General features: G+C 49.7%; 2 protein-coding genes across 2 annotated transcripts in view; one reads left to right on the top strand and one right to left on the bottom strand.

The window, feature by feature from the left end:
• Positions 1–2,263, top strand: part of NME7 (NME/NM23 family member 7) — a 92,534-nt gene extending 90,271 nt beyond the window's left edge. Inside the window, exon 12 of the mRNA XM_062619519.1 lies at positions 2,001–2,263. Coding sequence (XP_062475503.1) covers positions 2,001–2,033 — 33 coding nt within the window. The 3' untranslated portion in view covers positions 2,034–2,263. The remainder of the gene's footprint in view (positions 1–2,000) is intronic.
• ATP1B1 (ATPase Na+/K+ transporting subunit beta 1) lies at positions 2,075–16,636 on the bottom strand. Its single transcript, XM_062619535.1, has 6 exons — positions 16,356–16,636; positions 13,620–13,748; positions 6,724–6,879; positions 5,812–5,996; positions 4,097–4,177; positions 2,075–3,481 (listed from the first exon to the last, which is right to left on the bottom strand). Exons 1-6 carry the CDS (start codon positions 16,453–16,455, stop codon positions 3,215–3,217), a joined length of 918 nt encoding a protein of 305 aa, XP_062475519.1. The 5' UTR covers positions 16,456–16,636; the 3' UTR covers positions 2,075–3,214.
• Positions 16,637–18,698: the final 2,062 nt, after the last annotated feature.

Genomic DNA, 18,698 nt, shown 5'->3' on the forward strand with positions numbered 1-18,698 from the left:
GGTTAGCATTTTTGTGTGTCTCTAACCTTGAAATGTAGCTGTCCTGTATCAACAAGAAGGGAGATAAAATTCTCCTTAATGGCTACAATTATATTTAACTACGTTGAGCCAATCTGGCAGAAAGAACAACATGTTCGCACTGGCAGTTTATAACATAATGTCCTACCAGGCAGTAAGGAGAGCGGTGCCTGCCTGAGGAGCAGGTTTTCCATGGGCAGTACAGCACAGATTTAAAACAGTAAAAAAAAAAATAATAAAATGGAAAGCAGTGCAACTTTTACATTGGGTTGATGAGATGTGACAGCTTGACCAGTTCCCCTGCTTGCCCCCAGCCAGTGACCAGCCGTGAAGCAGAGCAAGCTTTGGTGGCTCTCCTGGAGCCTTTTAATGCAGTCCCTTGGTCTGACACATTACAGCTGCATTTCTAATGGGGAGAGGGGATGTGTGAGGCTATGGGGGTTGTGTTGGCTTCTTTTTGGGGGGGTTGGTGGGGCACAGCCCATTTGTTACAGCGTGGTCATGAGGCCTGTGAATAGTGGGGTCTTGGCAGTTGATGGCTGCAGGGTGCAGGGCCACGGTAGCTATTGCCATTACTGCTGAGGAGTTAATTAGCGGTCAGTGCAGGCCACCCAGCTTTCACTGCTTTGGTGCTAGAAAGTGTTGGGGCAGGTAAAGGTTTGGTTTTGCTTTGTGTCAGATGCGGTTGCCAAGAGTACAGTATGGGGACCTCTTTAGACGTGGCTCCGTGGAGCCAGCATGGGCACCATTAAGTTTTCTACAGTGGCTGTCCCAACCCCTGCACTAAGCTGTTATCCTTATTACTAGTTCATACTTGGACTTTGTTCTCATATAGTAAATTGAGATAAATTACCCGTGACTTGGGCCTTTTATAAGTGAAGCAGTTTGGGGGCAGGTTTTAGGGGTGGTGGGGTTTTTTGGTTTTGTTTTTAAACTGTCACAGGCCCTGCACCCAAGACGCAAATAGCAGGGGCAGTCGATCCTATTGAACCTTGAGCCATGCCCCTGCCACCCCCGCCTCCCCCCCCAGGGTAGTGTCAGTAGGGCACCCAGCAACTGCTGGCAGCCAAACTGGCTCAGTGTTCCTGCAACCCTCGTGCAGGCAGAGCTTCCTTCAAGGAGTATTTTAGCACTTTAATCAAGCGTCTTTGTTAATTCCTTGCCTCACTGCAAACATGCAGCAGCAAATGGAACAGTAGAAAGGGAAATTTCTGCTCCTAGGGAGCCGTGTCAAACAGCCAAATGCGTGCACTGGCTGCCACAGCGTACTGTGATTGAGCTTTTCCTTCTAGCAAATGGGAAGAAGTTTGGCAGCTGTTTTTCCAGTATCATGCGTTCCGATGAGGCAGGCTTTATCAAGCAGCTTGCTCTAGAATACTTATGTTAAGTCACCTTACCACAGAGCAGTTCCCCCTCGTAGCCCATGTCACATAGCCTAAAGTGATCTTGACTCTCACAGGAAGGCAGCTGCCACATCCCGTCAGGCTGAGCAGCCCTGTCAGGCAGGGCCTGGCCTCAGCACCATGTTGCTGGCTCAGCAGAAGCACAGAGCAAGTCACTGCCATGAAACTCCATTTCTTCTGCTTGTGACACCAAGCGTGCAGCCTCCCTCTGGACCTGCAGCATGTGCTGCTGGGGGATGCTTTCATCCACACTAAGGATAAATCACTTTAGCTGCAGCTACTACTGCATGTATGGCCTGAGCCTCTAGCCATGGAGGACTTGCAGTAATGGTGGATACACTGAAGACTTTCTGGGTTCATGACTGATGTGTCCAGAGGCAGGTGGGCCTCAGGAGCCTCTCATGTAGCTCAGGGGGAGGCAGGTAATACCAAAGCACGCTGCACTGGAGCTGGGTGTAACAAACACCACTGCTCACAGGCAGGAGGAGCAGCACTGTCAGGCAACCCCAGTGCATGTTTTAGCCACCATCAGCCAAGGTGTCCTGGGAATGATCAAGGCCTGTTTTCTGTTTGTAATAGGTGCAGTACTTCTTCAAGATTCTGGACAACTGACAGCCTCTGTCCCAACCCACTCACAAGACATGCAGACATAATGGTGTGTTCATTTATTTATTTGTCCAATGTTTCAACCTGACTGAAATACAAGATCAACAAGAGCACTGTACTCCTGGCTATTATTACATGTTAGAACATAGAGTTTTGCACTTTAGACAACATTTAACACCATTCTATGGGGTACTGCATTGCTTTTATAAAGTTTAAAATAAAGATTTATTTTCAAACATGTGACTTTGGTTTATTTCATACATTACACTTTCTTGCAGAAAAAATAAAATTGTACAACTGCATAAATATAAAATTCTTCCACCATGAAAATGGTTAAAACATTCAATAAAGACATTAGCACCACAGTGTGCGATGCCTCCAGCAGGAAAAGAATAAAAGAAGAAAAAGAAAATATACAAAGCAAAGAGTTACGCCTATCAGTGAGGAGAGCGATAGCCTGACCCGGTCTCTCACATGACGTACTGGAGCATGAGGGAAGAGGTGGAGAGACAGCACTCACTACCGCGCACAGTACAGTATCCAACCGTCTCTTTAGTGTCACTTCAGTCAGTTTCCCCTGCCACCCCTCCAAGTAAAACACCCTACCACCACAGAAGAGTCAGAAGCCTTATGGAGTGCTGTTAAACAGAGTCTTACAGGTGGGCCTTTCTTGGAAAAGGAACAAAATGATGAGAAGTATCATGCCAGTTCTAGTCCCACTGAGTATTTACACCTTGGACAGCAAAAGTCTTTGCTCACGAGAAATAGAAAACAGATACAATACATGGCTTGAAAAATGACCAGAGTATGCACCTATAGTACTGTACACTAAATAAAATACACAAGGCAGCAATACTTAGGGGCCAGAAACACTGCTTACTACAAGTCAGTTATGGAATCATAATTTACAGTAAAAATGGGCATGTCCCAAGGCTCAATTTTGTCTTCTTTTGTCATTTACAGTAGAATAAATATTTGTCGCTATTGCTACACTTTGTTTACATTCTAACCTAGTAAATGCAGAAAGCTAGTGTAAAGCATATAGATTACGTGTAGGTCCCATACGTATGACAGTTTGTTCAAGACTAGTAGGTTTTCTTTTTTGTTCTTTTTTTGTTCTTTTTTTTTTAACCTTTTAAAATGGCTAGGAGGAAGGGGGGAGGGGGAGGACAGAGTTGTGCTTACAATCAGCTGCTTTTTATGTCAAATTTAATATCAAAGCGTCCCTGGAAGCGGTCTTTGTCGCTGTACTGGATATTCTGCCCGTAGGCCTTGCATTCCACACGCACCTCCATGTCGTAGGTCAGGTTGGTGAACTGCACTGCCACCAGCGGCTGCAAGTACCGTGGCTGCAGGAGCTTCCCGTAGTAGGGGTAGTATTGCAGGCCAAAGCCAGGGTAGCCACCCATCCCATAGTACTCCACTGTGCCTATTTTGTCTGCATCCTCCTCTCGCTAGAGGCGGGAAAAGGAATAAAAAACATTGGTATTCACCCAAACTCTACCTTTTGCAGCCATTTTTCCTCACAGCATCAGTTGTTCTCTTTGGCCATTGCTGACCCTCACCTCAACAGCATGAGGGCATTCCAGGGACAGGGAGGACACATAGCACTGTCTAACCAGTAGCTGCACATGAAACACCTTCCAGCACACATCAGCCAAGAAAATTACTTCTCTTTATTTGAAACCTCAACCCCTTTATGCATTCAGAAACCACCACAGCTTCCTGTCACACCAGTGCACTAGCTCTGGCTAAAAAACAGTTTGCTGCTTCACCAGTGCTAAGTAAAACAGTCCTTCTTTCAGCCATCTGTGCTTGGAAGCAAAAATGTCTACTTTTGAGGATACCTTCTAATACCTGGCCCTGCTCCTACCCCTCCCTGTGAGGGCAGCACTGTGCTATGTGACATCATCAGTGGAGTTTTCAGAAGCTCCTGTCCCAAAGGGGGAGATATCCTAAGTATAAGAACCACCCCCACTGCCTGCAGTAAGGCAGAGGGACCAGCTACACTCAAAGACTCAGCCTTCCCCTGCAGCTTCCCAGCTCTGCTCTAGTGTATTTCAACTTACCTTGGCAGTGCAGTGGACAGGGATGAGATAAGGGTGATATTTTGCCATAACATCTGAAGGGAGGCTCTCATTTGCTGGAGCCTAGAAGAAACCCAAAGCAAAGAGATGTTACACAGCAGACAGCAGCTCTCAGTGGTGACAGAAGAGCAGCGGTGACACAGCTAGAAGCAGGGGAACCTAACCCAAGCAGAGCTGTTGTCTGTTCTTTATAGCCTTACTGCTGTGGGTACCAAGGCAAGCACATCAGAGTAGTTTTAATTTCGTGGTGTCACCCATGCAAAGCCAGGCAGTGGCAGGAAGGATTTGCCAGCTGCCTGCCAGGTGCATGAGCCAGGACTGGAAAGCCACAGGACAGAACAAAGAGCAGCAGTCACACCCTGACGTTGCTGAACTTCGACACCACCGCAGGGAACAACAAAGGGTCTGAGCATGTCGGGGAAAGGTAGAAGCACCAATTCCAGCATTTGTAACTGGTCTCTAAACACATGCAGCAGCTTTGCCTCACAACCTTGCAAGCCTCGATACTGCTTTACATGCACCCTGCCCAAAACGAGAGCCACAGGGTCTCTGCTGGAGTGTGGAATAAGGAAAACAAATACGGCCTTGGATACACTTGTCACTGCTCAAGGAAACATGTAAAATCGTCCCTTGACTAGGCCCTTCTGTTCAATGCAGCCTGGAGCGCTTCAGAGCTCTGTGGCAAAGAAAAGGGGAACACACCAAGCCCTTCTCCTCCCCAGTCATCAAACCTGCACATCTTATGTCATCCCACAGCCACCACATACCAGTTCCTGCTAAAATGTGCCCACTGTTTCCACCCTGGATCAGATGAGCCACAATTCACCTCATTTCTTCTAGCAGACAGGTTCCCTTCAAAGAAAAATGTTCCTAACAATTCATTAGACAGCATCAGTTCTTGTCCTCAGCTGCACTGATGGACAGTGGTGAAGGCCCTTAGCACACCGTTTGCACTGCTTAGCATCCAGAAGATGGAGGGGCAGGTTTTGCACACCATCTTATTCAACTGAAAAAACCCAGAAGTAAAAGTAGCTCCTGTCCAGATTGACACCCTTCAGCATCACTGCAACCATGCCTTCAGGTGCAGCATGGAGCAAGTGGGTGACAGACATCCTACAGCATCTGAGAAACTGTGTTAAATAACTAAAGATGTCCTCACCTTCCTTGCAGTAAGAGCTGTGCCTGACACAGATGTCATTTACACTTTATAGCCTGTGTTTCAGACTGATAGTTAATATAAGCACTACTTCATTTCATTAAGCGGCTTTAGCAGCTCCATACTGCCTGAGGAAAGAACGGAGTAGGCTGTAGCGTGACACAGTGTACTGATCTTACTACAGATAGAGTTGGTCTGGGATGATCCTATAGAAACACACAGGAACTGTAAAATGGGTTTTCTCATTTGAAGAAAATCCCCCATTACAGCAATTCACTTGGCAGGCTCTGAAGTTAGCAGACAAATAAGCAGGAGTTTGCAATCATTGCTACCTGCTACCAACTTGTGGGGTGCAGTTCTCATTGCTTTTTAGTGAAGAGTATTTTTAAAGCCAGTTGCTCAGTTTATCTCACAGCTTCGCCTCTGCAGAAGGGCTTTAATACTGATCTCTCTCCTGAGACACAAAAGCAGGAACAGCAAATCTGCAGCCAGTTCCTCCTCCTCCTCAGTAGCTGCTGCTAGAACGGGAAGAGATACTTGCCTTAGGTTTGAAGCCGATAATTCTGTTGAGCTTGATGAGGATGCATGGTTTGCCATAAGCGTACCCAAAGGTGGGATCATTTATTCCAGAACAGTTTTCCAGCCATTCACGTTTGAATTTGCAGACCTTCTTCTGGCCCTGGGCATCATTATATAGTCCTCTCTCTTTGTAATCAGCAGGAATGTCTGTCATGGCGGGAGGATGAAAAGACAACCATGATCTTCTGTGTGTCAGGAACAGCAACACTTATGCTTCACTGTGTAGTTTGGATTTCCCCCTCATCCAAACAGATGACACCCCAGACCTGAGCCTAGCCTTCCCCACCGTGGTCCCAAAGTCTGCAGCGCTTTTGGTTTTTAACTGAGGATTCTTCCAGAGAACAAGTGGGTTGCCCTCAGATTTTACATGCACGTATTACAAAGTGATAGTCCCATTTACAGTATTACATATAACCTCTTAAAAGTCAATACCTCCCAGATGTTTTGCTGCATTACATCAAGAGGACCAACACTATCTTTAGTCATCAGTAAAACCCCCAGGGCTTTCAGATAGGATAAGGTCAGTGCCATGTGCTTCTGACAGTCAGCTGGAACTTTCTCCAAGTGAAATCTGGGAATTCCCAACAACAACCTCCACAATAAGCTTCTAGATACATCCCTGGCCAAATCTGCTCTGACCAAACTGAGTTCATGAGCACCCATATGACTGAAACCAGAGCCTGACAGTTTACCAATACGCCACTATATAAATATTTATATGAACACAAAGAAATTATAATATTTATATAAATAACATAATAAAAGGAGCAGCCCAAGACAGAGACCAACACCACTGCTCACCCTCAGCTTCTGATGGACCTGACGCAGCGGCAGTGGTCAGAGCCCTCAGCTGCAGGACGCAATCGAGACTTACCCCCACACTCCTCAAATATAATGTTTTCAGTCTGTTGATCAGCCTTGTAGTCATTTAAGAACTTCTCAATGTTCTTTATGTACACCTCAAAGCTTTTGGGATCAGAGGCAGTAAAGGAGATTTCTGTCTTTTGTACCTGGGGGACTTGAGTCAGTCCTAAGAAAAGCAAAATCAAGAAGCAAACATTAAGTACACTTCAGAGCTGCACAGCCTCCGGGCAATGCAGCACATACCAAGAATGGGAATCATTTTAGTATCTATTTTTCAAACCTCAGAACTTGCACAAAACAGCTTAAGCTCCCTAGAGGGGAGGCTGTGATGGGCTCTTGTCTCCTCTTTCCAACAACAGCCCAGAGTATTTGTCATGATGTTTGCATTGCTAAGCAGACAAATATTGAAAGGAGAAGCTGTAAGCCAAGGCTTTCCCCACGAAAAACAGTCAGCCACAGGTCCTCTACCAGCTTCTGCCTCCTCCTCAAGGGCAGAAGAGAAACTGTGAGACTAATGGCATGAAATAAAGTCCCACAGCTGCCTACTCTTATGCAGGTATCCCCAGTAGGCTGCCTCGGAAGTCTGCAAAACATGCTGTGTGTTGAGATACAGCAGAGCTGTCCATTTGTGAACCCTTGCAATAAAAGATGAGAGAGGTTCCCCAAGCCAGGTATAGTCACACTCTGCTGGTTGTAATCCACATCACCCTTGTAGGATGCAGGGCAGGAGACGTTTTGTCACTCAGTTATCAGCCTGATCACATTCTCTGGTCTTTTCACTCCATAAGCAGGTATTTCTCATTGCAGGAAGAGCCTTCTGAGCTCTCTAATCAGAAGCTCATCACCAAGTAGGCGAGTAGGAAATACCACCTTACGGAACAGATTTTAAAGACCTTCCTAGATTCTGAGCTGTACAACTAGCCCCGCCTTGGAATTTAGGAGGATGAATAGAAAAAGAACACACGGAGAAGGGACTAGGTACAAGTAATGCCTACAGATGATGTAAAGTACTAACCCCTTTGCTCTTCATTATGGGAGTTGGAAATAGTTGCTCCTCACAATGTCCAGGTCACATTTTAATTGAATGCATCAATGCATGACTAACACTTCAGACTTAAGTAATGGGAACTGCAGTTCATGCTGCTTTTGGGGCGGCCACTGTAATTATTGAGGTCGTAACTCCTGTTCAGTCTGTCATCCTCATTTTAACAAGAAAAAGAAAAAGGAGCAGGGGAGCAGCATTTGCTCTGACAGCTTTCGGAGCAGGCCTGTTGCAAACAAGTTCCCCTGGTGCAAAACTCAGGCAGCTTAGCTGGCTGGCTCGAAGCCACAAGAGCTTGTGACTCCAGCAATTTTTCCAAAGCCACTTAAGTGCTTCTGCTTAGTCCCTCCTCAAGCCAGCTCACCACTCCCCCCCCACCGCCCACCAGGTTGGAATTTGTAACCTAGGACAAAGATTAGCTTTGTTCCCCTTAACGCAGCTCCTGGTCGCCAAAGATTGCGAGACATCCAGCGACCAGCTCAGAGGTTTCAAGTTTTATTCCAGGAAGCAGCTTTAACTGCTCAAGACTCCCTCTGGTACAAACTGACCAGGCTGAGTGTTACTAGTTTAGAAGCAACTTACTACTCCACTAGCAGAATTACATCCTACCCTCCAAAGGCAGAGGCTTTCAGCCCAATTTTGAACAATCACCTGATTTCTTGCTTCACAAATTGTTATCAATAAATATATCTAAAATAAGCTGTGTTCCATTTTAATAAGGGACTTCAAACTCATCCTGCCAAACCCTCCTCACATTACCACTCAGCTAAGAAGCAGCGGGCTCAGGGTCACCTGAAGCAGCTATCTGGAATTGCAGCAAAGGCAGGCCAGGCCTTGGTTCCCCTCCTGGGTCTGCCCTTCTCTGAGTTCAAGTTACAGATGGGTCATTCAAGTGTGCGCATACAAGAATCAAGCAGGCTTGTCAAGCTTTGCTCAGGACCTCTATGATGAAGGAACTCTCCACCTGATTTTTGTCTTATCCAAGGTAATGCATAGAAGTACCCATGCAGAGGTGGCAACGGAAAGGTCAGCAACAGGCACCCTGTGGTGTATAAAAGCCACCTCGCAGAATATCCCCATTCTCTGGCTAGGACAGCCTGGCCCCTGATACATACAGCCCAAAGCCAACCCTCCAACCATGAGATGAGTGACTTGGCTAGGAGAACTGACTCCCATCCCAAAGCTTCCTTGTCTTGCAGATCTTTGCAGAACAGCACCAAAGCCCAGGCAGTACCCCGTGCAAGCAGCACCTCCGTGCAGCTGTTCCAGTGGCCAGCACAAGAGAACAGCCATTCCTGCCAGGCAGCCTTGGCCTGCAGCCATAGATTGCTTTCAGCCTAACTGTGGGCATTTGCAGGTACTTGGCTGAGCCAGACTGCAGCAGGCTTTGGTACAGCAGGCACTTTCTTTGTTCAGGAACAGAGAAAAGTGGAGATCAATCTTCCCACTTATGAAGCAAGGAAGTAATTTTCGTGGAGATGAGAGACTTGCTATGAAAAAGTTTTATTCTGATTAAAAATGTATTACTGGCTTCCACGACAACCTCCATTCTCACATATCAGCAACTGACCAGGCTCAAAGCCCTCAACACAGATCTATCATTTCCTTCTTTGCTTTCCATCTGTACATCCCGCATCCAAAGTAAAAGCTCAAGTGCTGTTGTCAGAGCAGCACTATCACCGAATCCTTCTTACGCAATCCTGTTTAAAAAGAAGCATGTTGATTTGGTACAACAGGAGGAGGTGACCCCTGCAGAACTCCTCTGAAACCTCTCATCCCCATTAGGGAACTGAAACTAGCACTCCAGTGCTACCTACCATGGGTTGTTAGCCACCCAAGGGAGTGTGTGGCTCCAGTAAGTTACAGACATGAATAAAGCCTCTTTGGGGCTTCTTGTACATGAAGAAGCCATTCATAAGGAAATCACATGGGGAAAAAAGAAATAAGGTCCCAAGTGCTTTCGTAGCCAGGAGTCAAACAACCCAACCCTCTCCCCAGCTTCAGACTATAACCTGTTTGCCACAGTTCTGCATCTCATGCTGTTACCACAGAGATGCACCATGGTGTCATGTGTGGTGATGCTGTTCCTCACATGTGGAAGAATCAAGTAACTGATTGCTAAAATGATAATTAACAGCTTTAGAAATTTTCTGCAACTGGCTCTTAAGAGTCATTGCTGGGAGCTACAATTCCTGTCTGCACTTGACTGACACTGTCCACATAAATGATGAGTGATGTATTGACTCGGTAACAGACACCACCTTCTGTTGGCTTTCCAACTCCGTAAGTGTACAAAGGTACACGTCTTTATTTTTTGCCTTTTGGTAAAGTCATCAATTGTTTTTCCAGCCACAATTCCACTTCCAAAACATCACTGCAGATTAAAACTGCATTTATTCAAGTTCATTTAAAACCAAGTTTTCCAGATAGCCTTTATCACTGTATGCTTCAGGAAAAATGGTGTCCCAAGGGTAAAGAGGAAGAAACTAGAAATGGGAAGTCAGGCTTGATATTAGTAATGGCTGTGTAAGTCCATAGAAACCACTCTTGCTTCATCATGCAATGCATATTTCCAAGGACAGTGTAGTCTTGTTTCAGAGCGAGTCTGAACACTCCTGGGATGACACACAAAAACAGAGTGATCACTACTCTGCTCCTATTTACACCCCCCAAATGATGATAGACTGTAAGTCTCCATATCAAGCAATGCCCTTACAAGCTTCCAGTCACCCTACACCTCATCCCCAAAACAGGCCCTTGCTGCCACCTCCCTGCTGCTCTCCAAGCTAAACAATACAGCAGAGCAGCCTTTGCCATGACACACACTCACTGCCCAGGCACATCACAGCCAGGCAGCACTTGAAGCTGGGACACCTGAAATCCCCCAGCCTGAACAGGGATTATTCCTTCCAGCTGACATTCCAGAAGAGCCTTAGGCAGCAGCAGGCACGCTGGCCCCTCACCACCCGTCGCGATGGGATGCTGTGTTTCACGGGATGCACACCACAAGATGGCAGGATACACAGCCCAATTTATATTGGGGTGGGAAAGGGGAGGAGGAGAATGGAGTATTTTTCAAACACTCAGTGCGCTGTGTTTAAGTGGCCATATCCTCATCCTTCCCTGTTAGCAGGGTAGCTCCTCTGTGCTTAAAGCAGAGTCAGAGCCTGCAGCACAAGTGGAGCTGGGGCTGTCGCAATGGCAAGGCTCGACAAGGTGAGCTGCACAGTTTCTTCCCCCGCCCCAAGACAAAAGAGGAGGAAAAAAAAGTACTATCATGGAAAGGTACAAACCTCAGCGTGGCCTGAAGCCCTGGATCACATTCCTGTTGTGTTCAGTGCAGAAACCAATTAGCATATTAATGACACTTGGCTATAAAAATAGCACTTTCTGGCTTTCAATGTTATATCCATGTCAATAACTCAATAAAACATCCTGTAGGTTCTGTTGTTATGAAAGCTGTCGCATTTCAGAACAAGAATGATAAAATGGCAGACCCTTCAGCATTTTCCCCTGCAAACCCTGAAGAGAAGCATAGCTTCCCCTTTCCCAGCCATTTTGCACTGACAACAGTGACTTGCCCAAGGACAGAGCACTGTAACAAGAATAAAATCAGGTTTTCTAGCTTCCTAGAAAACCCAGGTCTCTATCAAGCTGCCAATGTACATGGCTTGCAAATCTTCCCACAAGAATCAGGAGTAAGAACTGCACAACACCGTATTGTATGTAACTCATGGTCTGCAGGGGTCCCAGACCACACAAACAGTTCAATGCTCACCAAGAGCAGGGGTGAACATGCCCACGTGTGTTTGCTGTCAGAAGAGCAGCTGTGCTGGTAGCACAGGAAAGAGCCCTACACAGCAGAGGAGTATGGGATTGCTGACCTCTGAAGCACAGCAGCTCACTACAGCATCCCCCTCTTGGAAACCCTACACCGATTCACGGTCTAATGCCTGCTACAGGACAAGAAATGGACTTGATGTTAAGAGCCAGCCTCCACCACACCTCACCAGCTGCTTGTCCACGTTTGCAGAAAGCACTCTCACATGATGCCCTGCAAAGCACTCTGTGCTACTAACAGGTTGTGTGTGCGTGCTTCATCGGGGCTTGGTTCAAACCCTTATTTATTGGCTGCCCACTGTCATATATTCAAGGAGGTGGATTTCCATTCCCCTTGATTTCAGAATATGTCCTGAAAGCCATGATGACCTTTTCATTCTTCCTCCATTTTGATTTCCACAGTACACACTTCAAGAGCATTGAGATTCAGTTCCTTTTTTGCTTAGAAATAAAAGGGTAAGCCCCAGAAAACCTGGTGCAGTCTGCAATTGAGAGGCAAATAAAAATCCTCTGCAGGCTGAAATCTCACACAGAAATTCTACTACAGACTTGCTTTGAAATTGGATCCCAAACTGCTATTAAACAGAAGGCAAACTGTTTACCTAGAATGAGTAATTATGTGACATCAGGCTAAACAGGAGGTCTGTCTGGATGTGACCCAAGATCCATGGGCTTCTTCACTCATTTCACATCTGGTGAGACCACTGCGCTCCAGCCAGGGAAAAACACATTATTCAAAAAATAACTATTCCCCCATTAGCCATGGTGGGTTTTCAGATGCAGCTAATGGCTCTGGGCAGTAATCAGCAACAGTTTAGTCTTTCCTGCAAATGTCAGAGCCTGTTGCAGAGACAGCAGCAGCCACCTCCAGTGCTTAAGAGTGCTGGTAGATTAGGAAGTGCCACACACCGACACTGCAGTTCCATTTTCTATTCTGTCTCTGGAAAGTGCTAGTGGAAGAGCAATTATCTGAAAAAGATTATTCTTTGCTGAGACATAACACCATTTGGTGATGGTAACATTCCCTGTGCTGTTAGAGCAGGCAATAACTGCAGCATAGCACTGCAGACAGTGGGGCTGGTAAAACACTGTGCAACACCAGAGCCAACTCCTGTAGCTACAAGCCATCATCAGCCTCACAATTGTCACTTAAATACCACCGTTATTAAAAGCTTTTGAACTGTTTTACAGAGCAACTGGAGACAGATCGTTACCATCGCCAGTGCCAAGCAGCCTCAAGGTCATCCGCAATGTGGGAAAGTGGCAGTTGTGCAGCTCCCCCACCGCGCTCTGAGCTGCCGCGGGCTGCGTTGGCAATCAGATGGCGCAGCAGAGGGGGGAACCTGCTGCAAGGGCTGGGTACTCCGTTTGCTCCTGCCCAAGGCAGGCTGGCCACAGACGGCACTCAAGTGATCATTTCAATCCTGAGCAGATATTTACTTTGTCTAGTTAAGGGTAGATCGTGTATCAGCAGCTACAAGACCCACCTTTAGCCTCCCAAGGCACATTAAATTGAAATGCCCATTAGTAAATGCCACCACCTCCTCAAGAGCATAGTGTAAGTCAGTGTTGGCTAATACAATTCAAGCTCACCCAGAATCGGTAGTGTCCCCTTTCTCCTTGTGCACCCAGTTTCACAGACAAAGCTATCATTTTACCTTATTCCTTCACTTACCCATGGGAACACAGTGGCTATGAAGAAAAACTGAATCCAGCTTTTTCATACAGCTCATTACCAAGTGAAGCCTCTTAAGCCTCACTCCATTGCTTCAGTTTAGGGGAAGGGAAGAAGAACAACCCAGGTCCGAGCTCCTCTCGGGCAGGAGACATATTTTATGTGATGCAACCTTTAATACTAGCAGGATTGCCTTCAAGCCCCAGAAGGCTGCGAACATACCCACCCCCTACAAATATGTGTTGCAGCAACGACATGCTTATTTCATCCTCCTTCTTGAGGCGAATAACCAACCCACCTCCCCAGAACAGCTTGCACAGAGTCAAACATGGGTCTCCTATTTAGTTACCTGGAGGTGCCACTCGATCCTGGTATTTGGGCTCAAATTCACTGACAGTGAGTAACATCACTTGGATGGTCCCAATGAATATACCTGCCAGGCAACCATAGAAGATGACATAGAAGAGGAGGATCTTAACTGCAAGAGAAAAACAGAAAGAGGAATCAAAACAAGCCCTCAAGGCAGTCACATTCCAGGACAAAATTTCCAACCTTTGCCACTTACAAGGAAGAGCCCAGTGCACCGAATTCAGATGCAAGCCCTGCTGCAGAGGCATGTATTTAACAGCAAGATTACACCCTGATGCAAAGTAATCATCCCAGTTGCTTGGGGGGCTGGAAGCATAAGCCCCTAAAAAAAATTTAAAATGGATGAATTGGGATTTGGGATTGTAAAACATGAGTATTAAACCATGCTCTTCCATATTTTAAAGGACCCTTTGGCTGACCCTGCACTACCATCACATGCTTTTACAGGTGACAGACTTGCAGTGAAGAAAGTGTCCAGCAGCAAGAAGCTGTACTAAGGGTGTGCTCTGAAGGACACAGATTCCACAAAGCTCTGGGCCTCAGATCTGTTTCCAGGAAAGTCTACAGTTAATGTTTCATTCAGGTTTACAAGCGATTGTAAAGTCTGATCTCTCCTCACTTCCATTAAAGACAATGGGAGCAGAATTCAGGCCCAAATTAGTTCCAATGCTCCATCTCAAATGTAGGAAAAGTACTCAGCCATGTCACAGTACTGCACATTTAGCAGCCTTGTGTCTGCAAAGGCACTCCAGCACTGCTCATATCAATTAAAAAGTCAATTACATAATAATGAAAGGTTGAATTTAGTTTCAGTCTAAAGGGAGATGTCTAGAATAAACTTTGGGCGGGGGAATGACGACGAGGACGGACGGAGTGGAGAAGAGCCTGGAGACACAGCATAGCTCACACTGGGTATCAGTTACCAGTTTACAAGGATTATCTCAGCTGATTAACTGCACAGTAACATGCTGTACTAGGCATCACCAGGCTGTCTACAGAAGGGTAAGCCAGCCCATGCCAAGCAACTATATGCTAATCAGGCTGCGGGAGCAAGCAAAGGCCAAGAAGAACTTGAAAGAGAGCCCACTTGATCTCAGACTGTCCTCATCTAATCACAAACAAAAAAAATAAGGCAGCTTATCTGAAGGACTTCTAGTGACAAACCACAAAGGACAGGGACGAAGCAGCAGATGGAAGTATTCCTCCTTGCTCCCTAGCCCCATCATGAAAAAAACTCCATAATTGGAGAAGCCTCCTGATGAAAGCAGGAGGTTCTGGTTTTCTTTTTACGTCTATGAAAGACGGAGGTGAGCAGGAAGAGGGATAGACAGTGACAGGGAGGCTGAGCGATGCTGTCAGAAAGGAGCTCCATCCTCTCATCTGTCTTCCTCATGCGCACAGGAGGTAGCCAGGGCTGGAGGGCAGAAACGGGTGCCGTAATGTGGTGCTCCAGGAGTTAAAACCACTCGTTGGTATCCAGGCAGCGTAAAGCAAATGGCCGTGACGTCAGGGACGTGTGGAAATTTTTTCCAGAGCACGGTCATAGGAGGTGCTGTTGTAACAAACCAAACACTAATGCTGTTGTCTGCAGCGTAACGCCTTTGAGTTTTGCAACATCAAAAGCCAAATGCTGGGAGATAGTTTATTTAATCAGGTTCCCAGCCAGGATGCTCTTAACGCCAAAGACAACTTAAAGGTCAAAACCACTCCAAGGTCTCAGAAAATGCACAGTGGGTCTGGCAACCCAACACCCCAGGGTTGAACAAGAAGCTTCCCGCAACAGGTAGGCTTATAACAGAGGAATATGATCATCAGCCTGCAGATGGAAATCGGTCCTAGGTGGATAAGTACGGGCACCCTGGCAAGACCTCGTTCAGCCTCTCTGTTTGAAGCACTGCGCAGCTGCCTGGTGCCTCAGGAGGAGAGGTACCTATCCATGCGCACCCACAGCCCAATTCTGCTCACGTAAAAATACAGCAGAAGCCTGCTCTAGTCCACCCGCCAGAGGTAGAGCTCCGGATGTGGCACCTCCAGCCGATCTGTTACAACAGCAGCCGGATTCAACACCTCAAGGGTGCCTCAACACGCTGGCTGAGCTTGGCAGCAACTAGAAGTCTGGATATTCGCGTAGAGAAAATGTTACAAGCATCTCGATGCAAGTGCTATTTTTACAGCACCTAATAAATACATCATGAACATTTAATCACAAACGCACGTATGGCCATTTCCTTCTCGCAGAGACATTAAAAGCCAATTGTTCTCTTTGGAAGAGGTAAAATTAGCGCAGTTTCCTTTCTCCAGAGAAAAGGGAAAAAAAGCCACCCTGAAGCCTAAGGCAGGCTTCCCCGACGGCGATGCTCCAGGTCCGGGCCAGCCGCCGGGTAAGGAGACCCAAGGACGAGGCGCCCTCGCCAAGGTCGGGCCGCCTCAGGCTCCATCCCGGGGCCGAGGACCTACCGTGCCTCACCCCCAGCCCCACCTGCAGCCGCACCTCCGCGGGCAGCGTCCCCCGACCCCCACAGGACACCAGGAGAGGACGGACAAGGACGGACCGCCCGCCCTCGCCCCGCGGGTACGCGCCTGCCCCGGCCCCCTCTCCGGGGGCCGCAGCCCCGCCGCAGCCGGCGGAGGCGGGGCGCCGCGGGCCGTGCTGCAGCGCCCGCCGCATCGCCGCCGCTCCCTGGGCCGGCCCCGCCGCCCCCGTCCCGGCACTCACACCAGCTGCCCCCGGTGCGGCCCAGCAGCTCCTTCTTCTCCGAGTTCCAGATGAATTTCTTCCAGTTCCCGTCGCCGTCCTTGGCCTTCCCGCGGGCCATGGCGAGCGGGCGGGCGGGCGAGCGGCGGGGAGAAGTCTAGCCCTCGGCGGGAGGCGCGGGCAGGCCCCGGCCGGACACCCTGCCCCGTGGCACCGGGGAGGTCCCTGCGCGCCCGCCCGCGCTGCGGGGCAGCCGGCGGCGCTGGCCCGGCGGTGTCGTGGGGGAAAGCGACAGGAGGCGGGAGCGGCGGAGGGCACCCACCGAAACACACACGGCACAGAAAACCGCACTCCCCCACCGCCGCGCCCCTTCATATACACCGCCGCCTCCGCCCCGCCGCCGCCTCCGCCAATGGGCGCCACCAGAGGGCCTCGGGGGCGGGGCCGAGCGGCCGGCCGGGGCCCGGCGGGGGGCGCGCCGGCCGCGGGAGCGGCGGAGCTGCGGCAGCGGGCGGCCGGCGGCGCGGGTCCGCGCGTGTCGGTCCCGCCGCGTCGCCGGGCTCTGTGCCGCTGCCCCGGGACGGGACGCGGCGGGAGCGCGCGTGCAGGCGCGGGTGCGCGCCCCCGCTGCCGGTCCGCAACCGCATGCACGTCCGCGTGCGCATGTGCGCGCGTGCAAGGTGGTTCCGCACGCGCCAGCGCACCTGTGCGTCCGGGCGCGCGCGCGGCGCGGCGAGGCCCCGCCCGGCTCCCGCTCCGGTTCCCTGCGGGACCGGGGCCGCATCGCCCCGTTAACAGCCCCGCCGCCGAGCACAGTCGCCCGGGAGCGGAGCATTGCGTTCCCCCCTCCGCCTCCTGCTGCTGCTGCTGCTGCTGCCGCTGACCCGCACCGGCCCCGCCACGCTCTGCGTGGTTCACGTGTAAGGCGGCTGCGGCATACTTAGTGCAAACAGCGCTCCTTCCCAGCACCGGCAGCACCTGCAGGGAGAGATGGGCGGGCGGGCGGGCAGGAGCTCCCCGGGGCGCGGCCGGCGCCGTGGTGGCAGAAACTGGCCGCCCGCATACCTACCGCGGGGAGCTGCAGCAGCGATGGGGCGGGGGGCGGCACACACAAGAGGCTGCAGCCGCCCTTGCACGGTGACCTTCAGGGCGGTGCACACCCCCTGCCCCCCCCACCTCACCCCGGGCCGTGATACCCGTCTGCCGGCAGCGCAGCCCCAGCGGCGCACAACAGCCAGCCGGGCCCGGCGGGGTTTGCCGTTTCCCCGCGGGGGACACCTCTGCTGGGAGGCCGGAGCCCAGCTGCAGCGCAGCCGAAGTCCCCGCGGGGAGAAGCAGAGAGGCACAGACCCGGGGGGATACCCACCCGTCTGCCCCTGCTTCCAGCTCCGGCGGGCCCTCCCCGGGGCTGCCCAGGTGAGGCCTCCGGAGCCGCCTCGCCCTCCCGCCTGTGCAAGAGACCTGCGGCTCCCTTGTCTGCCTTGCAACCTCGCGGGCAATGAAGCAGCAGCTGCACAGCGCTCCAGAGCCCAGCACCACTCTCCCGGGGCTGTGGGGTGTATAGGGGGTTACCTTATATCCTGACAAGGAGGTGAGGGGGGTCAGAACGCGAGGGGCCTCGCATCTCAATCCGGGAACTCATCCTTCTGCCCAAGTCTCACCAATCTTACGCTTGTACCTTGCAGGAAAACAGGAAAAAAGAGAAAAAGGGTGTTTAATGCACCATCGTTAATCTGCTCGATAGCTAACGTGCCTTGCCCCCCATTATGGGACAGTTAAAGTTACATGAATAAACCCAAGCATACTTGGATTTACTCATGTAACAATATTGAAACCAAATAGGAAATTCAGTATGCCCTTAAATTACTGTCAGGCTCTCTCAACTTTAAGTCCATCCTTTTTTATTTTGGTCATGGAATCGGGATGAATGCATATAAGGTGAGCTTTCCCTTGGTACCACCCAGCAGATGCATGTTCTGGATGTTACCTGCAAGAATGACCTAAGCCTGAAGTCATGGACCACCCAACCAACCAATGTCACCATGCCATGAACTTTAGAAAAGCAGTCTGGCCGCTATTACCTCCTACCCTCCCTAAGCCATTAAGCTCCCAGCCACGGGGTAAGTCATAACATGGCACCTTTCTCCAAGTGATCCATGGCTACAGCCCAGAACCAGCCCCCAAGGCAGCCGGCTGGCAGACCTGCTCCTTAGGCCATTGGCCTTGGCCTGCTGGTGCCACACAGGCCAGATACCCTCCAGGTCACACCACTGCTGGTGGCAGCTGCTGGGCATGGCCTCCTGAGCTTGAGGCATGCAACCAGGTTTCTTTCTCAAAGCCTTGCAGGGCTGTGGGTTAGGGAGA

The sequence above is a fragment of the Pezoporus occidentalis genome, unplaced genomic scaffold, assembly GCF_034315485.1.
Source record: "Pezoporus occidentalis ecotype Australia unplaced genomic scaffold, CSIRO_AGI_Poc_V1 ctg211, whole genome shotgun sequence".
Lineage (NCBI taxonomy): Eukaryota > Metazoa > Chordata > Aves > Psittaciformes > Psittacidae > Pezoporus > Pezoporus occidentalis.